At 47.1% G+C, this 20,978-nt stretch overlaps 1 protein-coding gene across 2 annotated transcripts in view; it reads left to right on the top strand.

Annotated features, from left to right (window-relative positions):
• NFRKB (nuclear factor related to kappaB binding protein) overlaps positions 1-20,284 on the top strand; it is a 139,011-nt gene extending 118,727 nt beyond the window's left edge. For both annotated transcript variants that reach the window (XM_053691500.1, XM_053691499.1), the window contains exons 25-26: positions 7,743-7,878; positions 19,043-20,284. In XM_053691500.1, the coding sequence (XP_053547475.1) occupies positions 7,743-7,878; positions 19,043-19,168 (262 nt within the window). In that variant the 3' untranslated portion in view covers positions 19,169-20,284. The remainder of the gene's footprint in view (positions 1-7,742; positions 7,879-19,042) is intronic.
• The last annotated feature ends 694 nt before the right edge of the window (positions 20,285-20,978 follow it).

Here is a 20,978-nt window from a genome sequence, read left to right as displayed (position 1 = left end):
GTTCTACGGATGTATGCTCCAAGTGTAAGCTTTTAGAGATTCCTTACAAGGGGAAGACCTCGTTGGGACCTGGCTTAACGGAAATAATATCTTTTGGAATTTAAAGATTTTTCAACAAAAAATAAATAAAATTAAAAAAAAATAGCCTGCTGTTGAATCAAACACAGCGTGAAAGACTGCCCCCGATCCGGGACATGATCTTGTAGGGGCAGACTTTCCGTCTTCGCTCAGGCTTGGGTTCGAGATGTTCATGATCCCTGGGCAATAAATAATAGTGTCCCAGGGACACAAATCAGAGTTCAAAAAGTTTTCCTCCCAGAGGCAGGTTTCTGCTTTCAAGATTATCTGCAGATCAGATAAAGGGAGAGGCGTTCTTACACTGCGTAGGAAACCTCTCAGACCTGGGAGTGATTGTTCCAGTTCCACTACAGGTACAGGCTCTGGGTTTTTTCGTCCCAATCGGTTTGTGGTTCCCAAAGAAGAGGGAACCTTCAGACCACTTTTAGATCTCAGGAGTCTAAACAAAGTTCTTAGTGTACCGTCCTTCAAGATGGAAACTATTAGTTCAATTCTTCCCTTGATCCAAGAGGGTCAATTTATATGACAGCAGTGTATTTAAAGGGCGCGTACCTTCATGTGCCATTCTCAAGAATTGTCTCAAGTTCTAGGGTTTGCCTTTCTGGACAAATGTGTCCAGTTCATGGCTCTTCCTTTCGGTCTTGCCACAGCTCTCAGAGTTTTCACAAGGGCTCTGGGATCGCTGTTGACAGTGTTTCGGTTATGTGGCATTGCAGTGGCACTCTATCTCGACGACATCCTAGTCCAGGCGCCATCCTTACAGAACAAGCAAGATGTCACACAGACTTGGTGTTATCCTTCCCGCGATCTCACAGGTGGAAGGTAAATTTGGAAAAGAGTTCCTCAGTCCCAAACACAAAGGTAACTTTCTGGGGAACCATAATAGATTCCATATCAATGAAGATTTTTCTGACAGAATGTCAGAATATCAGAGTTTATCGATACTTGTCTAGTGGACATCGTCCCGTTTGCTCGGTTCCATCTCAGACCTCTGCATTTAAGTATGGTCAGGCAATGGATCGGAGATTATACAGATTTGTCTCCTCGAATACTACTGGAGCAGGAGACAAGGGATTCTCTTCAATCTCTCCCAGGGAACCTGCTTTCGCAGACCATCTTGGGTGATTGTGACAACAGACGCCAGCCTTCTAGGGTGGGGAGCAGTCTGGGGCTTCCTAAGGGCTCAGGGGGTTTGGAGTCAGCCAGAGTCTGTTCTTCCTATAAACATTCTGGAGCTGAGAGCAATCTACAATGTCCTTCTGGCCTTTCCTCAGTTAGCCTCGGCCCAGTTTATCAGGTTCCAGTCGAACAAAATAACGTCAGTGACTTAAATCAATCATCAGAGAGGAACGAAGAGTTCCTTGACGATGATAGAGGTATCAAAAATAATTCAGTGGGCAGAGGCCCATTCTTGCTGCCTGTTGGCGATCCACATCCCAGGGGTGGACTACGGGGAGGCGGATTTTCTGAGCAGGCAGACTTTTCATCCAGGGGAGTGGGAACTCCATCCGGAAGTGTTCTCCAATTTTTTCCTCAGTTTGCTTTTCTTCCTCGGGTCATTGCTCAGCAGGAGAGGGCATCAGTGATCCTCATAGCACCGGCTTAGCCTCGCAGGATTTGGTATGCAAATCTAGGGGACATCTCATATTATTTTTGCCACTTATGAGACTTCCGTTGAGGAAGGTCCTTCTAATCAAGGGTCCCTCCTCTCAGATCTGGTTTCTCTGAAACTGACTGCTTGGAGATTAAGCGCTTAATTTTATCCAAGCGGGGTTTTTCTGACTCGGTCATTGAGACCATGTTTCAGGTTCATAAGCCTGTCACTAGAAATATTTATCATAAGATGTGGCGTAAATATCTCTATTGGTGTGAATCCATGGGCTACTCATGGAGTAAAGTTAGGATTCCTAGAATTTTGTCTTTTCTCCAAGAGGGTTTGGAGAATGGTTTATCGTCAAGTTCCCTAAAGGGTCAAATCTCTGTCTTTGTCTATTTTGTTACACAAACGTCTGGCAGGTGTCCCAGATGTACAATCATTTTGTCAGGCCTTGGTCAGGATCAGGCCTGTGTTCATACCAGTTACTCCTCCATAGAGTCAGAATTTAGTTCTCTGAGTTCTTCAAGGGGCTCCGTTTGAGCATTCCTTAGATATTAAGTCGTTATCTTGGAAAGTTTTATCTCTTTTTGCTATTTCTTCTGCTCGGTGAGTGTCAGAGCTCTCGGCATTACAGTTGGAGTCTTCTTATCTTATTTCCATTCAGATAAGGTAGTTTTTACGTACTAAACTAGGATTTCTTTCTAAGGTTATTCTGATCAGAACATTAATTAGCAGATTGTTGTTCCTTCCTTGTGTCCTAATCCTCCTTCTCAAAAGGAAAGACTTCTGCACAATTTGGATGTGGTCTGTGCTTTAGTTTTACCTGCAGGCGACTGAGGACTGTTGTCAGTCTTCTTCTTTGTTTGTGATTTTCTCAGGAAAACGCAAGGGTCAGAAAGCTACGGCTACTTCTCTTTCTTTTTGGCTGAAGAGTATCATATGTTTTGCATATGAAACTGCTGGACAATAGCCTCCCGAGAGAGTTACGGCTCATTCCACTAGGGCTGTTGCTTCCTGATGGGCGTTCAAAAATGAAGCTTCTGTGGAACAGATTTGCTAGGCTACAATTTGGTCCTCTCTTCACACTTTTTCAAAGTTCTATAAATTTGTCATTTTTGCTTCGGCTGAGGCCGTTTTTGGGAGAAAGGTTCTTCAAGCAGTGGTGCCTTCCGTTTAGGTTCCCTGTCTTGTCCCTCCCGTATCATCTGTGTACTCTAGCTTTGGTATTGAATCCCATTAGTAATTAAGATGATCCGTGGACTCATCGTGTCTTAAAAAAGAAAAGAAAATTTATGCTTACCTGATAAATGTATTTCTTGTTTGACACGATGAGTCCACGGCCCGCCCTGTTTTGGTAGACAGGTTGTGGGTTATGTAAACTTCAGACACCTCTGCACCTTGGCTTTTCCTTTCTCTTCCTAACTTCGGTCGAATGACTGGAGTGGGAGGGAAGGGAGGAGCTATTTAACAGCTCGGCTGTGGTGCTCCTTGCCTCCTCTTGCTGAACAGGAGGTGAATATCCCATTAGTAATTAAGATGATCCGTGGACTCATCGTGTCAAAAAAGAAATACATTTATCAGGTAAGCATACATTTCTCCAACATAGGTGTGTCCGGTCCACGGCGTCATCCTTACTTGTGGGATATTCTCTTCCCCAACAGGAAATGGCAAAGAGCCCAGCAAAGCTGGTCACATGATCCCTCCTAGGCTCCGCCTACCCCAGTCATTCTCTTTGCCGTTGTACATGCGTCTTCCAAGAACAAATTGCTTGACATTCCTTTCAAGGGGAAAACACTCTTTGGCCCTGACTTGAAAGAGATTATCTCTGATATCACTGGGGGCAAGGGCCACGCCCTTCCTCAGGATAGGTCTTTTCAAGACCAAAAATAAACCTAAGTTTCGTCCCTTTCGCAGAAACGGATCAGCCCCAAGGGCTACGTCCTCTAAGCAGGAAGGTAATACTTCTCAAGCCAATCCAGCCTGGAGACCTATGCAAGGCTGGAACAAAGGAAAGCAGGCCAGGAAACCTGCCACTGCTACCAAGACAGCATGAAATGCGGGCCCCCGATCCGGGACCGGATCTGGTGGGGGGCAGACTCTCTCTCTTCGCTCAGGCTGGGGCAAGAGATGTTCTGGATCCTTGGGCGCTAGAAATAGTCTCCCAAGGTTATTCTCTGGAGTTCAAGGGGCTTCCTCCAAGGGGAGGTTCCACAGGTCTCAGTTGCCTTCAGACCACATAAGAAGACAGGCATTCTTACATTGGGTAGAAGACCTGCTAAAAATGGGAGTGATTCATCCTGTTCCGTTAGGAGAACTAGGGATGGGGTTCTACTCCAATCTGTTCATAGTTCCCAAAAAAGAGGGAACGTTCAGACCAATCTTAGATCTCAAGATCTTGAACAAGTTTCTCAAGGTTCCATCGTTCAAGATGGAAACCATTCGAACACTTCTTCCTTCCATCCAGGAAGGTCAATTCATGACCAAGGTGGATTTCAAGGATGCGTATCTACATATTCCTATCCACAAGGAACATCATCGGTTCCTAAGGTTTGAATTCCTGGACAAGCATTTCCAGTTCGTGGCGTTTTCTTTCGGATTAGCCACTGCTCCTAGGATTTTCTCATAGGTACTAGGGTCCCTTCTGGCGGTGCTAAGACCAAGGGGCATTGCTGTAGTACCTTACTTGGACGACATTCTGATTCGAGCGTCGTCCCTTCCTCAAGTAAAGGCTCACACGGACATTGTCCTGGCCTTTCTCAGATCTCACGGATGGAAAGTGAACGTGGAAAAGAGTTCTCTATCTCCGTCAACGAGGGTTCCCTTCTTGGGAACTATAATAGACTCCTTAGAAATGAGGATTTTTCTGACAGAAGCCAGAAAAACAAAACTTCTAGACTCTTGTCGGATACTTCATTCCGTTCCTCTTCCTTCCATAGCGCAGTGCATGGAAGTGATAGGTTTGATGGTAGCGGCAATGGACATAGTTCCTTTTGTGCGCATTCATCTAAGACCATTACAACTGTTCATGCTCAGTCAGTGGAATGGGGACTATTCAGACTTGTCTCCGAAGATACAAGTAAATCAGAGGACCAGAGACTCACTCCGTTGGTGGCTGTCCCTGGACAACCTGTCACAAGGGATGACCTTCCGCAGACCAGAGTGGGTCATTGTCACGACCGACGCCAGTCTGATGGGCTGGGGCGCGGTCTGGGGATCCCTGAAAGCTCAGGGTCTTTGGTCTCGGGTAGAATCTCTTCTACCGATAAATATTCTGGAGCTGAGAGCGATATTCAATGCTCTCAAAGCTTGGCCTCAGCTAGCGAGGGCCAAGTTCATACATCAACCATCAGGGGGGAACAAGGAGTTCCCTAGCGATGGAAGAAGTGACCAAAATCATTCTATGGGCGGAGTCTCACTCCTGCCACCTGTCTGCTATCCACATCCCAGGAGTGGAAAATTGGGAAGCGGATTTTCTGAGTCGTCAGACATTGCATCCGGGGGAGTGGGAACTCCATCCGGAAATCTTTGCCCAAGTCACTCAACCGTGGGGCATTCCAGACATGGATCTGATGGCCTCTCGTCAGAACTTCAGAGTTCCTTACTACGGGTACAGATCCAGGGATCCCAAGGCGGCTCTAGTGGATGCACTAGTAGCACCTTGGACCTTCAAACTAGCTTATGTGTTCCCGCCGTTTCCTCTCATCCCCAGGCTGGTAGCCAGGATCAATCAGGAGAGGGCGTCGGTGATTTTGATAGCTCCTGCGTGGCCACGCAGGACTTGGTATGCAGATCTGGTGAATATGTCATCGGCTCCACCATGGAAGCTACCTTTGAGACGAGACCTTCTTGTTCTAGGTCCGTTCGACCCACTCCAGCTGACTGCTTGGAGATTGAACGCTTGATCTTATCAAAGCGAGGGTTCTCAGATTCTGTTATTAATACTCTTGTTCAGGCCTGAAAGCCTGTAACCAGAAAAATTACCACATAATTTGGTATATCTGTTGGTGTGAATCTGCAGGATTCCCTTGGGACAAGGTTAAGATTCCTAAGAGTCTATCCTTCCTTCGAGAAGGATTGGAAAAAGGATTATCTGCAAGTTCCTTGATGGGACAGATTTCTGCCTTGTCTGTGTTACTTCACAAAAAGCTGGCAGCTGTGCCAGATGTTCTAGCCTTTGTTCAGGCTCTGGTTAGAATCAAGCCTGTTTACAAAATTTTGACTCCTCCTTGGAGTCTCAACCTAGTTCTTTCAGTTCTTCAGGGGGTTCCGTTTGAACCCTTACATTCCGTTGATATTAAGTTATTATCTTGGAAAGTTTTGTTTTTGGTTGCAATTTCTTCTGCTAGAAGAGTTTCAGAATTATCTGCTCTGCAGTGTTCTTCTCCTTATCTGGTGTTCCATGCAGATAAGGTGGTTTTGCGTACTAAACCTGGTTTTCTTCCAAAAGTTGTTTCTAACAAAAACATTAACCAGGAGATAGTTGTGCCTTCTTTGTGTCCTAATCCAGTTTCAAAGAAGGAACGTTTGTTGCACAACTTGGATGTAGTTCGTGCTCTCAAATTTTACTTAGCAGCTACTAAGGATTTCAGACAAACTTTGTCTTTGTTTGTTGTTTATTCTGGTAAACGGAGAGGTAAAAAAGCAACTTCTTCCTCTCTCTCCTTCTGGATTAAAAGCATTATCCGATTGGCTTATGAGACTGCCGGACGGCAGCCTCCTGAAAGAATCACAGCTCACTCCACTAGGGCTGTGGCTTCCACATGGGCCTTCAAGAACGAGGCTTCTGTTGATCAGATATGTAAGGCAGCGACTTGGTCTTCACTGCACACTTTTTCTAAATTTTACAAATTTGATACTTTTGCTTCTTCTGAGGCTATTTTTGGGAGAAAGGTTTTGCGAGCCGTGGTGCCTTCCATTTAGGTGACCTGATTTGCTCCCTCCCTTCATCCGTGTCCTAAAGCTTTGGTATTGGTTCCCACAAGTAAGGATGACGCCGTGGACCGGACACACCTATGTTGGAGAAAACAGAATTTATGTTTACCTGATAAATTACTTTCTCCAACGGTGTGTCCGGTCCACGGCCCGCCCTGGTTTTTTTAATCAGGTCTGATAATTTATTTTCTTTAACTACAGTCACCACGGTAACATATGGTTTCTCCTATGCAAATATTCCTCCTTAACGTCGGTCGAATGACTGGGGTAGGCGGAGCCTAGGAGGGATCATGTGACCAGCTTTGCTGGGCTCTTTGCCATTTCCTGTTGGGGAAGAGAATATCCCACAAGTAAGGATGACGCCGTGGACCGGACACACCGTTGGAGAAAGTAATTTATCAGGTAAACATAAATTCTGTTTTTCTTATTCACACAGACACACACACAAATATATATATATATATATACACACACACACATATACATACACACACATATACATACACACAGACACACATATATTTATACACACAGACACACATATACACACACACACACATATATATATATATATATATATATATATATATATACACACACACACATACACACACACCCATATATACATACACACATATAACTGTTAAAAACAGACACATACACACATATACACACACACCTATATATACACACACATATATATATACACAGACACACACACACACATATAACTGTTAAAAACAGACATAGAGACACACACACACACACACACACATAGATATATATATATATATATATATATATATTTATATATATACTCACACATACATACACACACATATAACTGTTAAAAACAGACATAGAGACACACACACACACTCACATATATATATATATATATATATATATATATATACTCACACATACACACACACATATAACTGTTAAAAACAGACACGCATACACACGTGTATAACATTGTTAAAAACACACACATGTATTGTTTTGTAGCTTTTATTCAAGATACATAATTGTGAGTTTCTCCATAAAAGAAAGAGTAATATAAATGACAGGCATCCCATGATGATAGAAAGTGTATGTGGAAATTTATTGTTGGTTGTTAATTTGTTTGCAGCATTAGTGGTTTGGGACGAAACATTATCTTAACAACTGTACCAGCTGGAACAAAACTTATCGCTGGTAACAAGCCAGTGAGCTTCCTGACAGCTCAGCAACTGCAGCAGCTCCAGCAGCAGGGCCAGGCAACGCAGGTATGTCCAAAAAAGTACACCTCAGCAGTACAGATAACCAGGGTACACTGGAACACTAAACCCAATCAGGGTACAAAGCCTGCACAGTACACACATGAAAATCACAGAGACAAAGCCTGCACAGCGCACACGCCACAGAGACAAAGCCTGCACAGCGCACACGCCACAGAGACAAAGCCTGCACAGCGCACACGCCACAGAGACAAAGCCTGCACAGCGAACACGCCACAGAGACAAAGCCTGCACAGCGCACACATCACAGAGACAAAGCCTGCACAGCGCACACATCACAGAGACAAAGCCTGCACAGCGCACACGCCACAGAGACAAAGCCTGCACAGCGCACACGCCACAGAGACAAAGCCTGCACAGCGCACACGCCACAGAGACAAAGCCTGCACAGCGCACACGCCACAGAGACAAAGCCTGCACAGCGCACACATCACAGAGACAAAGCCTGCACAGCGCACACACCACAGAGACAAAGCCTGCACAGCACACACATGAAAATCACAGAGACAAAGCCTGCACAGTACACACATGAAAATCACAGAGACAAAGCCTGCACAGTACACACACCACAGAGACAAAGCCTGCACAGTACACACATGAAAATCACAGAGACAAAGCCTGCACAGTACACACATGAAAATCACAGAGACAAAGCCTGCACAGTACACACATGAAAATCACAGAGACAAAGCCTGCACAGTACACACATGCAAATCACAGAGACAAAGCCTGCACAGCGCACACATGCAAATCACAGAGACAAAGCCTGCACAGCGCACACATGCAAATCACAGAGACTAAGCCTGCACAGCGCACACATGCAAATCACAGAGACAAAGCCTGCACAGCGCACACACCACAGAGACAAAGCCTGCACAGTACACACATGCAAATCACAGCGACAAAGCCTGTACAGGGCACACATGCAAATCACAGAGACAAAGCCTGCACAGTACACACATGAAAATCACAGAGACAAAGCCTGCACAGTACACACATGAAAATCACAGAGACAAAGCCTGTACAGCGCACACATGCAAATCTCAGAGACAAAGCCTGTACAGGGCACACATGCAAATCACAGAGACAAAGCCTGCACAGCGCACACATGCAAATCACAGAGACAAAGCCTGTACAGCGCACACATGCAAATCTCAGAGACAAAGCCTGTACAGTGCACACATGCAAATCTCAGAGACAAAGCCTGCACAGTGCACACATGCAAATCACAGAGACAAAGCCTGCACAGCGCACACACACCACAGAGACAAAGCCTGCACAGCGCACACACCACAGAGACAAAGCCTGCACAGCGCACACACCACAGAGACAAAGCCTGCACAGTACACACATGCTAATCACAGAGACAAAGCCTGCACAGCGCACACACACCACAGAGACAAAGCCTGCACAGCGCACACATGCAAATCTCAGAGACAAAGCCTGCACAGCGCACACATGCAAATCACAGAGACAAAGCCTGTACAGCGCACACATGCCAATCACAGAGAGAGAGCCTGTACAGCGCACACATGCAAATCACAGAGAAAGAGCCTGTACAGCGCGCACACACCACAGAGACAAAGCCTGCACAACGCACACATGCAAATCTCAGATACAAAGCCTGCACAGCGCACACATGCAAATCACAGAGACAAAGCCTGCACAGCGCACACATGAAAATCACAGAGACAAAGCCTGTACAGCGCACACACCACAGAGACAAAGCCTGCACAGCGCACACATGCCAATCACAGAGAGAGAGCCTGTACAGCGCACACATGCCAATCACAGAGAGAGAGCCTGTACAGCGCACACATGCAAACCTCAGAGACAAAGCCTGCACAGCGCACACATGCCAATCACAGAGACAAAGCCTGCACAGCGCACACATGCAAACCTCAGAGACAAAGCCTGCACAGCGCACACATGCCAATCACAGAGACAAAGCCTGCACAGTACACACATGCAAATCAGAGACCAAGCCTGCACAGTGCACACATGCAAATCACAGAGACAAAGCCTGCACAGCGCACACATGCAAATCACAGAGACAAAGCCTGTACAGCGCACACATGCAAATCACAGAGACAAAGCCTGTACAGTGCACACATGCAAATCTCAGAGACAAAGCCTGTACAGGGCACACATGCAAATCACAGAGACAAAGCCTGTACAGGGCACACATGCAAATCACAGAGACAAAGCCTGTACAGGGCACACATGCAAATCACAGAGACAAAGCCTGCACAGCGCACACATGCAAACCTCAGAGACAAAGCCTGCACAGCGCACACATGCCAATCACAGAGACAAAGCCTGCACAGTACACACATGCAAATCAGAGACCAAGCCTGCACAGTGCACACATGCAAATCACAGAGACAAAGCCTGTACAGGGCACACATGCAAATCACAGAGACAAAGCCTGCACAGCGCACACATGCAAATCACAGAGACCAAGCCTGCACAGCGCACACATGCAAATCACAGAGACAAAGCCTGCACAGCGCACACATGCAAATCACAGAGACAAAGCCTGTACAGCGCACACATGCAAATCAGAGACAAAGCCTGTACAGTGCACACATGCAAATCACAGAGACAAAGCCTGCACAGCGCACACATGCAAATCACAGAAACAAAGCCTGCACAGCGCACACATGCAAATCACAGAGACAAAGCCTGTACAGCGCACACATGCAAATCACAGAAACAAAGCCTGTACAGTGCACACATGCAAATCACAGAGACAAAGCCTGCACAGCGCACACATGCAAATCACAGAGACAAAGCCTGCACAGCGCACACATGCAAATCACAGAGACTAAGCCTGCACAGCGCACACATGCAAATCACAGAGACAAAGCCTGCACAGCGCACACATGCAAATCACAGAGACAAAGCCTGCACAGTACACACATGCAAATCACAGCGACAAAGCCTGTACAGGGCACACATGCAAATCACAGAGACAAAGCCTGCACAGTACACACATGAAAATCACAGAGACAAAGCCTGCACAGTACACACATGAAAATCACAGAGACAAAGCCTGTACAGCGCACACATGCAAATCTCAGAGACAAAGCCTGTACAGGGCACACATGCAAATCACAGAGACAAAGCCTGCACAGCGCACACATGCAAATCACAGAGACAAAGCCTGTACAGCGCACACATGCAAATCTCAGAGACAAAGCCTGTACAGTGCACACATGCAAATCTCAGAGACAAAGCCTGCACAGTGCACACATGCAAATCACAGAGACAAAGCCTGCACAGCGCACACACACCACAGAGACAAAGCCTGCACAGCGCACACACCACAGAGACAAAGCCTGCACAGCGCACACACCACAGAGACAAAGCCTGCACAGTGCACACATGCTAATCACAGAGACAAAGCCTGCACAGCGCACACACACCACAGAGACAAAGCCTGCACAGCGCACACATGCAAATCTCAGAGACAAAGCCTGCACAGCGCACACATGCAAATCACAGAGACAAAGCCTGTACAGCGCACACATGCCAATCACAGAGAGAGAGCCTGTACAGCGCACACATGCAAATCACAGAGAAAGAGCCTGTACAGCGCGCACACACCACAGAGACAAAGCCTGCACAACGCACACATGCAAATCTCAGAGACAAAGCCTGCACAGCGCACACATGCAAATCACAGAGACAAAGCCTGCACAGCGCACACATGAAAATCACAGAGACAAAGCCTGTACAGCGCACACACCACAGAGACAAAGCCTGCACAGCGCACACATGCCAATCACAGAGAGAGAGCCTGTACAGCGCACACATGCCAATCACAGAGAGAGAGCCTGTACAGCGCACACACACCACAGAGACAAAGCCTGCACAGCAAAAAATGCAAACCTCAGAGACAAAGCCTGCACAGCGCACACATGCCAATCACAGAGACAAAGCCTGCACAGTACACACATGCAAATCAGAGACCAAGCCTGCACAGTGCACACATGCAAATCACAGAGACAAAGCCTGCACAGCGCACACATGCAAATCACAGAGACAAAGCCTGTACAGCGCACACATGCAAATCACAGAGACAAAGCCTGTACAGTGCACACATGCAAATCTCAGAGACAAAGCCTGTACAGGGCACACATGCAAATCACAGAGACAAAGCCTGTACAGGGCACACATGCAAATCACAGAGACAAAGCCTGTACAGGGCACACATGCAAATCACAGAGACAAAGCCTGTACAGGGCACACATGCAAATCACAGAGACAAAGCCTGCACAGCGCACACATGCAAATCACAGAGACAAAGCCTGCACAGCGCACACATGCAAATCACAGAGACAAAGCCTGCACAGCGCACACATGCAAATCACAGAGACAAAGCCTGCACAGCGCACACATGCAAATCACAGAGACAAAGCCTGCACAGTACACACATGCAAATCACAGAGACAAAGCCTGTAAAGCGCGCACATGCAAATCACAGAGACAAAGCCTGCACAGCGCACACATGCAAATCACAGAGACAAAGCCTGTACAGCGCACACATGCAAATCACAGAGAGAGAGCCTGTACAGCGCACACATGCAAATCACAGAGACAAAGCCTGCACAGCGCGCACATGCAAATCACAGAGACAAAGCCTGCACAGCGCACACATGCAAATCACAGAGACAAAGCCTGTACAGCGCACACATGCAAATCACAGAGACAAAGCCTGTACAGGGCACACATGCAAATCACAGAGACAAAGCCTGTACAGGGCACACATGCAAATCACAGAGACAAAGCCTGTACAGGCGCACACATGCAAATCACAGAGACAAAGCCTGCACAGGCGCACACATGCCAAATCACAGAGACAGAGCCTGCACAGCGCACACGTGGTGCAATCACAGAGACAAAGCCAGCACAGTCACATCAAAGCACAGTGACAAAGCTGTAAAGGCGCGCACATGCAAATCACAGAGACAAAGCCTGCACAGCGCACACATGCAAATCACAGAGACAAAGCCCTGTACAGCGCACACATGCCATGCACAGAGAGAGAGCCTGTACAGCGCACACATCCATCACAGAGACAAAGCCTGCACCAGCGCTCACATGCAAATCAACAGAGACAAAGCTGCACAGCGCACACATGCAAAATCACAGAGACAAAAGCCTGGACAGTTGCCACACATGCAAAGTCACAGAGACAAAGCCTGTACAGGCGCACACATGCAAATCACGAGAGACAAACCTGCACAGCGGCACACATGCAAATCACAGAGAGACAAAGCCTGCACAGCGCACAGCATGCACTCACAGAGACAAAGCCTGCACAGCGCACACATGCAAATCACAGAGAGAGAGCCTGTACAGCGCACACATGCAAATCACAGAGACAAAGCCTGCACAGCGCACACATGCAAATCACAGAGACAAAGCCTGCACAGCGCACACATGCAAATCACAGAGACAAAGCCTGCACAGCGCACACATGCAAATCACAGAGACAAAGCCTGCACAGCGCACACATGCAAATCACAGAGACAAAGCCTGCACAGCGCACACATGCAAATCACAGAGACAAAGCCTGTACAGCGCACACATGCAAATCACAGAGACAAAGCCTGTACAGCGCACACATGCAAATCACAGAGACAAAGCCTGCACAGCGCACACATGCAAATCACAGAGACAAAGCCTGTACAGCGCACACATGCAAATCACAGAGACAGAGCCTGTACAGCGCACACATGCAAATCACAGAGACAAAGCCTGTACAGCGCACACATGCAAATCACAGAGACAAAGCCTGCACAGCGCACACATGCAAATCACAGAGACAAAGCCTGTACAGTGCACACATGCAAATCACAGAGACAAAGCCTGCACAGCGCACACATGCAAATCACAGAGACAAAGCCTGTACAGCGCACACATGCAAATCACAGAGACAAAGCCTGTACAGCGCACATGCAAACACAGAGACAAAGCCTGCACAGCGCACACATGCAAATCACAGAGACAAAGCCTGTACAGCGCACACATGCAAATCACAGAGACAAAGCCTGCACAGTGCACACATGCAAATCACAGAGACAAAGCCTGCACAGCGCACACATGCAAATCACAGAGACAAAGCCTGTACAGCGCACACATACACCACAGAGACAAAGCCTGCACAGCGCACACATGCAAATCACAGAGACAAAGCCTGCACAGCGCACACATGCAAATCACAGAGACAAAGCCTGTACAGCGCACACATGCAAATCACAGAGACAAAAGCCTGTACAGCGCACACATGCAAATCACAGAGACAAAGCCTGCACAGCGCACACATGCAAATCACAGAGACAAAGCCTGCGACAGCGCACACATGCAAATACACAGAGACAAAGCCTGCTACAGCGCACACATGCAAATCACAGAGGACAAAGCCTGCACAGCGCACACATGCAAATCACAGAGACAAAGCCTGCACAGCGCACACATGCAAATCCCAGAGGACAAAGCCTGTACAGCGCACACATGCAAATCACAGAGACAAAGCCTGTACAGCGCACACATGCAAATCACAGAGACAAAGCCTGTACAGCGCACACATGCAAATCACAGACACAGAAAGGCCTGTACAGCGCACACATGCAAATCACAGAGACAAAGCCTGCACAGCGCACACATGAAAATCACAGAGGACAAAGCCTGCACAGCGCATACACATGCAAATCACAGAGACAAAGCCTGCACAGCGCACACATGCAAATCACAGAGACAAAGCCTGTACAGGCACACACATGCAAATCACAGAGACAAAGCCTGTAAAGCGCAGCACATGCAAATCACAGAGACAAAGCCTGTACAAGCGCACACATGCAAATCACAGAGACAAAGCCTGTACAGGGCACACATGCAAATCACAGAGACAAAGCCTGCACAGCGCACACATGCAAATCACAGAGACAAAGCCTGCACAGCGCACACATGCAAATCACAGAGACAAAGCCTGCACAGCGCACACATGCAAATCACAGAGACAAAGCCTGCACAGCGCACACATGCAAATCACAGAGACAAAGCCTGTACAGCGCACACATGCAAATCACAGAGACAAAGCCTGTACAGCGCACACATGCAAATCACAGAGACAAAGCCTGCACAGCGCACACATGCAAATCACAGAAACAAAGCCTGCACAGCGCACACATGCAAATCACAGAGACAAAGCCTGTACAGCGCACACATGCAAATCAGAGACAAAGCCTGTACAGTGCACACATGCAAATCACAGAGACAAAGCCTGCACAGCGCACACATGCAAATCACAGAGACAAAGCCTGCACAGCGCACACATGCAAATCACAGAGACTAAGCCTGCACAGCGCACACATGCAAATCACAGAGACAAAGCCTGCACAGCGCACACACCACAGAGACAAAGCCTGCACAGTACACACATGCAAATCACAGAGACAAAGCCTGCACAGCGCACACACCACAGAGACAAAGCCTGTACAGCGCACACATGCAAATCACAGAGACAAAGCCTGTACAGGGCACACATGCAAATCACAGAGACAAAGCCTGCACAGTACACACATGAAAATCACAGAGACAAAGCCTGTACAGCGCACACATGCAAATCACAGAGACAAAGCCTGCACAGCGCACACATGCAAATCTCAGAGACAAAGCCTGCACAGCGCACACATGCAAATCTCAGAGACAAAGCCTGTACAGCGCACACATGCAAATCACAGAGACAAAGCCTGCACAGCGCGCACATGCAAATCTCAGAGACAAAGCCTGTACAGGGCACACATGCAAATCACAGAGACAAAGCCTGCACAGCGCACACATGCAAATCACAGAGACAAAGCCTGCACAGCGCACACATGCAAATCTCAGAGACAAAGCCTGCACAGTCGCACACATGCAAATCACAGAGGACAAAGCCTGCACAGTCGCACACATGCAATCACAGAGACAAAGCCTGCCACAGCGCACACATGCAAATCTCAGAGACAAAGCCTGCACAGCGCACACATGCAAATCACAGAGACAAAGCCTGTACAGCGCACACATGCAAATCACAGAGACAAAGCCTGACAGCGCACACATGCAAATCTCAGAGACAAAGCCTGTACAGGGCACACATGCAAATCACAGAGACAAAAGCCTGTACAGCGCACACATGCAAATCACAGAGACAAAGCCTGTACAGCGCACACATCAAATCACAGAGACAAAGCCTGTACAGGGCACACATCAAATCACAGAGACAAAGCCTGCACAGCGCACACATGCAAATCTCTAGAGACAAAGCCTGCACAGCGCACACATGCCAATCACAGAGACAAAGCCTGCACAGCGCACACATGCCAATCACAGAGAGAGAGCCTGTACAGCGCACACATGCAAATCACAGAGACAGAGCCTGTACAGCGCACACATGCCAATCACAGAGAGAGAGCCTGTACAGCGCACACACACCACAGAGACAAAGCCTGCACAGCGCACACACACCACAGAGACAAAGCCTGCACAGCGCACACACCACAGAGACAAAGCCTGCACAGCGCACACACCACAGAGACAAAGCCTGCACAGCGCACACACCACAGAGACAAAGCCTGCACAGCGCACACATGCAAATCACAGAGACAAAGCCTGTACAGCGCACACATGCAAATCACAGAGACAAAGCCTGTACAGCGCACACATGCAAATCACAGAGACAAAGCCTGTACAGCGCACACATGCAAATCACAGAGACAAAGCCTGTACAGCGCACACATGCAAATCACAGAGACAAAGCCTGTACAGCGCACACATGCCAATCACAGAGACAAAGCCTGTACAGCGCACACATGCCAATCACAGAGAGAGAGCCTGTACAGCGCACACACGCCACAGAGACAAAGCCTGCACAGCGCACACACACACCACAGAGACAAAGCCTGCACAGCGCACACATGCAAATCACAGAGACAAAGCCTGTACAGCGCACACATGCAAATCACAGAGACAAAGCCTGCACAGCGCACACATGCCAATCACAGAGAGAGAGCCTGTACAGCGCACACATGCCAATCACAGAGACAAAGCCTGCACAGCGCACACATGCCAATCACAGAGACAAAGCCTGCACAGCGCACACATGCAAATCACAGAGACAAAGCCTGCACAGCGCACACATGCAAATCACAGAGACAAAGCCTGCACAGTACACACATGCAAATCACAGAGACAAAGCCTGTACAGCGCACACATGCCAATCACAGAGACAAAGCCTGTACAGTGCACACATGCAAATCACAGAGACAAAGCCTGTACAGCGCACACATGCAAATCACAGAGACAAAGCCTGTACAGCGCGCACATGCAAATCACAGAGACAAAGCCTGTACAGGGCACACATGCAAATCACAGAGACAAAGCCTGCACAGCGCACACATGCAAATCACAGAGACAAAGCCTGCACAGCGCACACATGCAAATCACAGAGACAAAGCCTGCACAGCGCACACATGCAAATCACAGAGACAAAGCCTGCACAGTACACACATGCAAATCACAGAGACAAAGCCTGTACAGCGCACACATGCAAATCACAGAGACAAAGCCTGCACAGCGCACACATGCAAATCACAGAGACAAAGCCTGCACAGCGCACACATGCAAATCACAGAGACAAAGCCTGTACAGCGCACACATGCAAATCACAGAGACAAAGCCTGTACAGGGCACACATGCAAATCACAGAGACAAAGCCTGTACAGGGCACACATGCAAATCACAGAGACAAAGCCTGTACAGTGCACACATGCAAATCTCAGAGACAAAGCCTGTACAGGGCACACATGCAAATCACAGAGACAAAGCCTGTACAGTGCACACATGCAAATCTCAGAGACAAAGCCTGCACAGTGCACACATGCAAATCACAGAGACAAAGCCTGCACAGCGCACACATGCAAATCACAGAGACAAAGCCTGTACAGCGCACACATGCAAATCACAGAGACAAAGCCTGTACAGTGCACACATGCAAATCTCAGAGACAAAGCCTGTACAGGGCACACATGCAAATCACAGAGACAAAGCCTGTACAGGGCACACATGCAAATCACAGAGACAAAGCCTGTACAGTGCACACATGCAAATCACAGAGACAAAGCCTGTACAGGGCACACATGCAAATCACAGAGACAAAGCCTGTACAGTGCACACATGCAAATCACAGAGACAAAGCCTGTACAGGGCACACATGCAAATCACAGAGACAAAGCCTGCACAGCGCACACATGCCAATCACAGAGAGAGAGCCTGTACAGCGCACACACACCACAGAGACAAAGCCTGCACAGCGCACACATGCAAATCACAGAGACAAAGCCTGTACAGCGCACACATACACCACAGAGACAAAGCCTGCACAGCGCACACATGCAAATCACAGAGACAAAGCCTGCACAGCGCACACATGCAAATCACAGAGACAGAGCCTGTACAGCGCACACATGCCAATCACAGAGAGAGAGCCTGTACAGCGCACACATGCAAATCACAGAGACAGAGCCTGTACAGCGCACACATGCCAATCACAGAGAGAGAGCCTGTACAGCGCACACACACCACAGAGACAATGCCTGCACAGCGCACACACCACAGAGACAAAGCCTGCACAGCGCACACACCACAGAGACAAAGCCTGCACAGCGCACACACCACAGAGACAAAGCCTGCACAGCGCACACACCACAGAGACAAAGCCTGCACAGCGCACACACCACAGAGACAAAGCCTGCACAGCGCACACAACACAGAGACAAAGCCTGCACAGCGCACACAGCACACTCAGCTGGGCATATATACAGATCTCAGAGGTGAAACCTGCACAGGGCACATGTGCAAATCACAGTAGTTGAAACCTTGTTGGACTTTACCACCAGCCCACAGATGCGAATTTAGCTTCTCATTGTAGAAGAACTTTTACCGGCACAAGCAGTCTGTATAGATCTACACATGTTCTTGTCACTGGTTATATAATTTATAATGATGTGAATGAAGTGTTTATGTATCATCTAATTGTACAATTAATATTTTATATATATATATATATATAAAAGTGTGACTTTGGCTTCATTACATCTGACAGGTTCGTATACAGACCGTTCCAGCCTCGCACCTTCAACAGGGATCATCGCCTGTGTCTTCCAAAGCAGTGTCTACTGTTGTTGTGACAACAGCTCCCCCTCCCAAACCGACCCAGGAGCCGCAGTGAGAGCTTCACTGGTTCATCCTGGAGGACTCATCTTGGTATTTTCCTGCAACTTGGAGGATTTATCTTCCTGGAGTTTCCAGTGCTTTGCAGATCCTCATCCTGGAGGGCCCAGAACATTGCAGTCCCTCATTCTGGAGGGCCCAGAACATTGCAGTCCCTCATTCTGGAGGGCCCAGAACATTGTAGTCCCTCATTCTGGAGGGCCCAGAACATTGCAGTCCCTCATCCTGGAGGGCCCAGAACATTGCAGTCCCTCATCTGCAAAACTACATCTCAGCGTTTAGAGAACAGTAGTGCACTTGGTTTCAAGCCACTTTTCCTCTTCCAACAAGTGTAACCTTTTATCAACAAAGCCAGTGACATTGTTAGGACAAACTATAGGAAGCTAAAGCTGATGTCTTGTCTGGCCTCTTCCCATAATCCTTTGTGTTTGTTTTCCAAGATGGAACATAAGATTTGTTGTGGAACACCCCGCTGTTAACATAATTCTCAGCCTTTCTTGTGAAGCTGGTTTAGCTGTGGGGAATGTTGTTTTTCAGACTTGCTTTTTAACATCTGATATATTTTTATTTCTGCTGAAAGTCTAGTAATTTAACAAATGTTTTATATGTGTGAGAGAGAGTGAGCATGCACGCATGAATGAAGAGTTTCTATTTAAAGCTGTAGAAACGGTAAAAAAAGTAATATGCTCAAAATTTAAATTATATTTAAAAAGTGAAAATTACTTAGAAGTTCTTGTTAATATGTATAGCATAAGCTGCTGATTTCTGTCCAAGGAAGACGAGATGCAGGTAGGAAGTCCGGCACTTTATAACAGTGGAATATTTGTGAGTGATCCGTTGTTCGGATTTATTTGGCGTTGTTTGGATTACGGAGGTTTGCCTGTTCTTCATCTAATATATTATTTATTTAACTCTCCAGCGTACAGCCTCGCTAAACCAAACCTTATCAGTCATAGGTGATAAATAGAATATATTATCCAACTTAATGACTGTAGCACTCTGTGACCAGGAGGATTATTGGTCACTGCTTATCGGTATGTTAAAGGGATATTAAAGTCAACAAAAATCTCCCTGTAAATTTTAATTAAGATCTATTAAACAACGTTGTAGTATACTTATATTATTTATTTTTGTCTGCTTTTGCTGTAAAATACCTCTACATGCTATGCTTATTCCACTTCTTCCCAGAAAGGATGAGGTGCCTCTATCTTACTTAGAGGGACATGAAACCCAAAATGTAATGGTTCAGACAGAACATACAATTTTAAACCACTTTCCAATAGAAATCTATTATCAAATTTGCTTTGCAGCAATTCACCACTGGGAGCTAGCTAATCACATCTGGTGAACCAATGACAAGAGGCACATATGTGCAGCCACCAATCAGGAGCTCACTCCCAATAGTGCATTGCTGCTCCTGAACCTGCCTAGGTATGCTTTTCAACAAAAGAATATCAAGAGAATAAAACAAATTATATAATAGAAGTCAATTGGAAAGTTGTTTAAAATTGCATGCTCTATTGTGGAAGTTTAACTTTATTGTTCCGTTCAAGTAGTTTGAAGTTTACCCATTCCTGCAACATTTTACACAGTGATTGTTTAGTTAAAATCAGAAGCTCATTTACTTCTGCCCATAGCTGGCCACAGCAAAGATGAGCAGGATTTATGTTGTATAGGTGGTGAGACTCCTGGTAATTTTCTTCCCTGCCACTGAGTAGGCAAAGATTCCCAAACCTTAAGATCTCTATAATTCCCCTCCCACCTCACTAGTGAATCACTCTTGTCTTTGCCTCCACTGGAGGCAGATG

Source organism: Bombina bombina, chromosome 8 (assembly GCF_027579735.1).
Source record: "Bombina bombina isolate aBomBom1 chromosome 8, aBomBom1.pri, whole genome shotgun sequence".
NCBI classification, from domain to species: Eukaryota; Metazoa; Chordata; class Amphibia; order Anura; family Bombinatoridae; genus Bombina; species Bombina bombina.
This window is presented reverse-complemented; position numbering and strand designations above follow the sequence as displayed.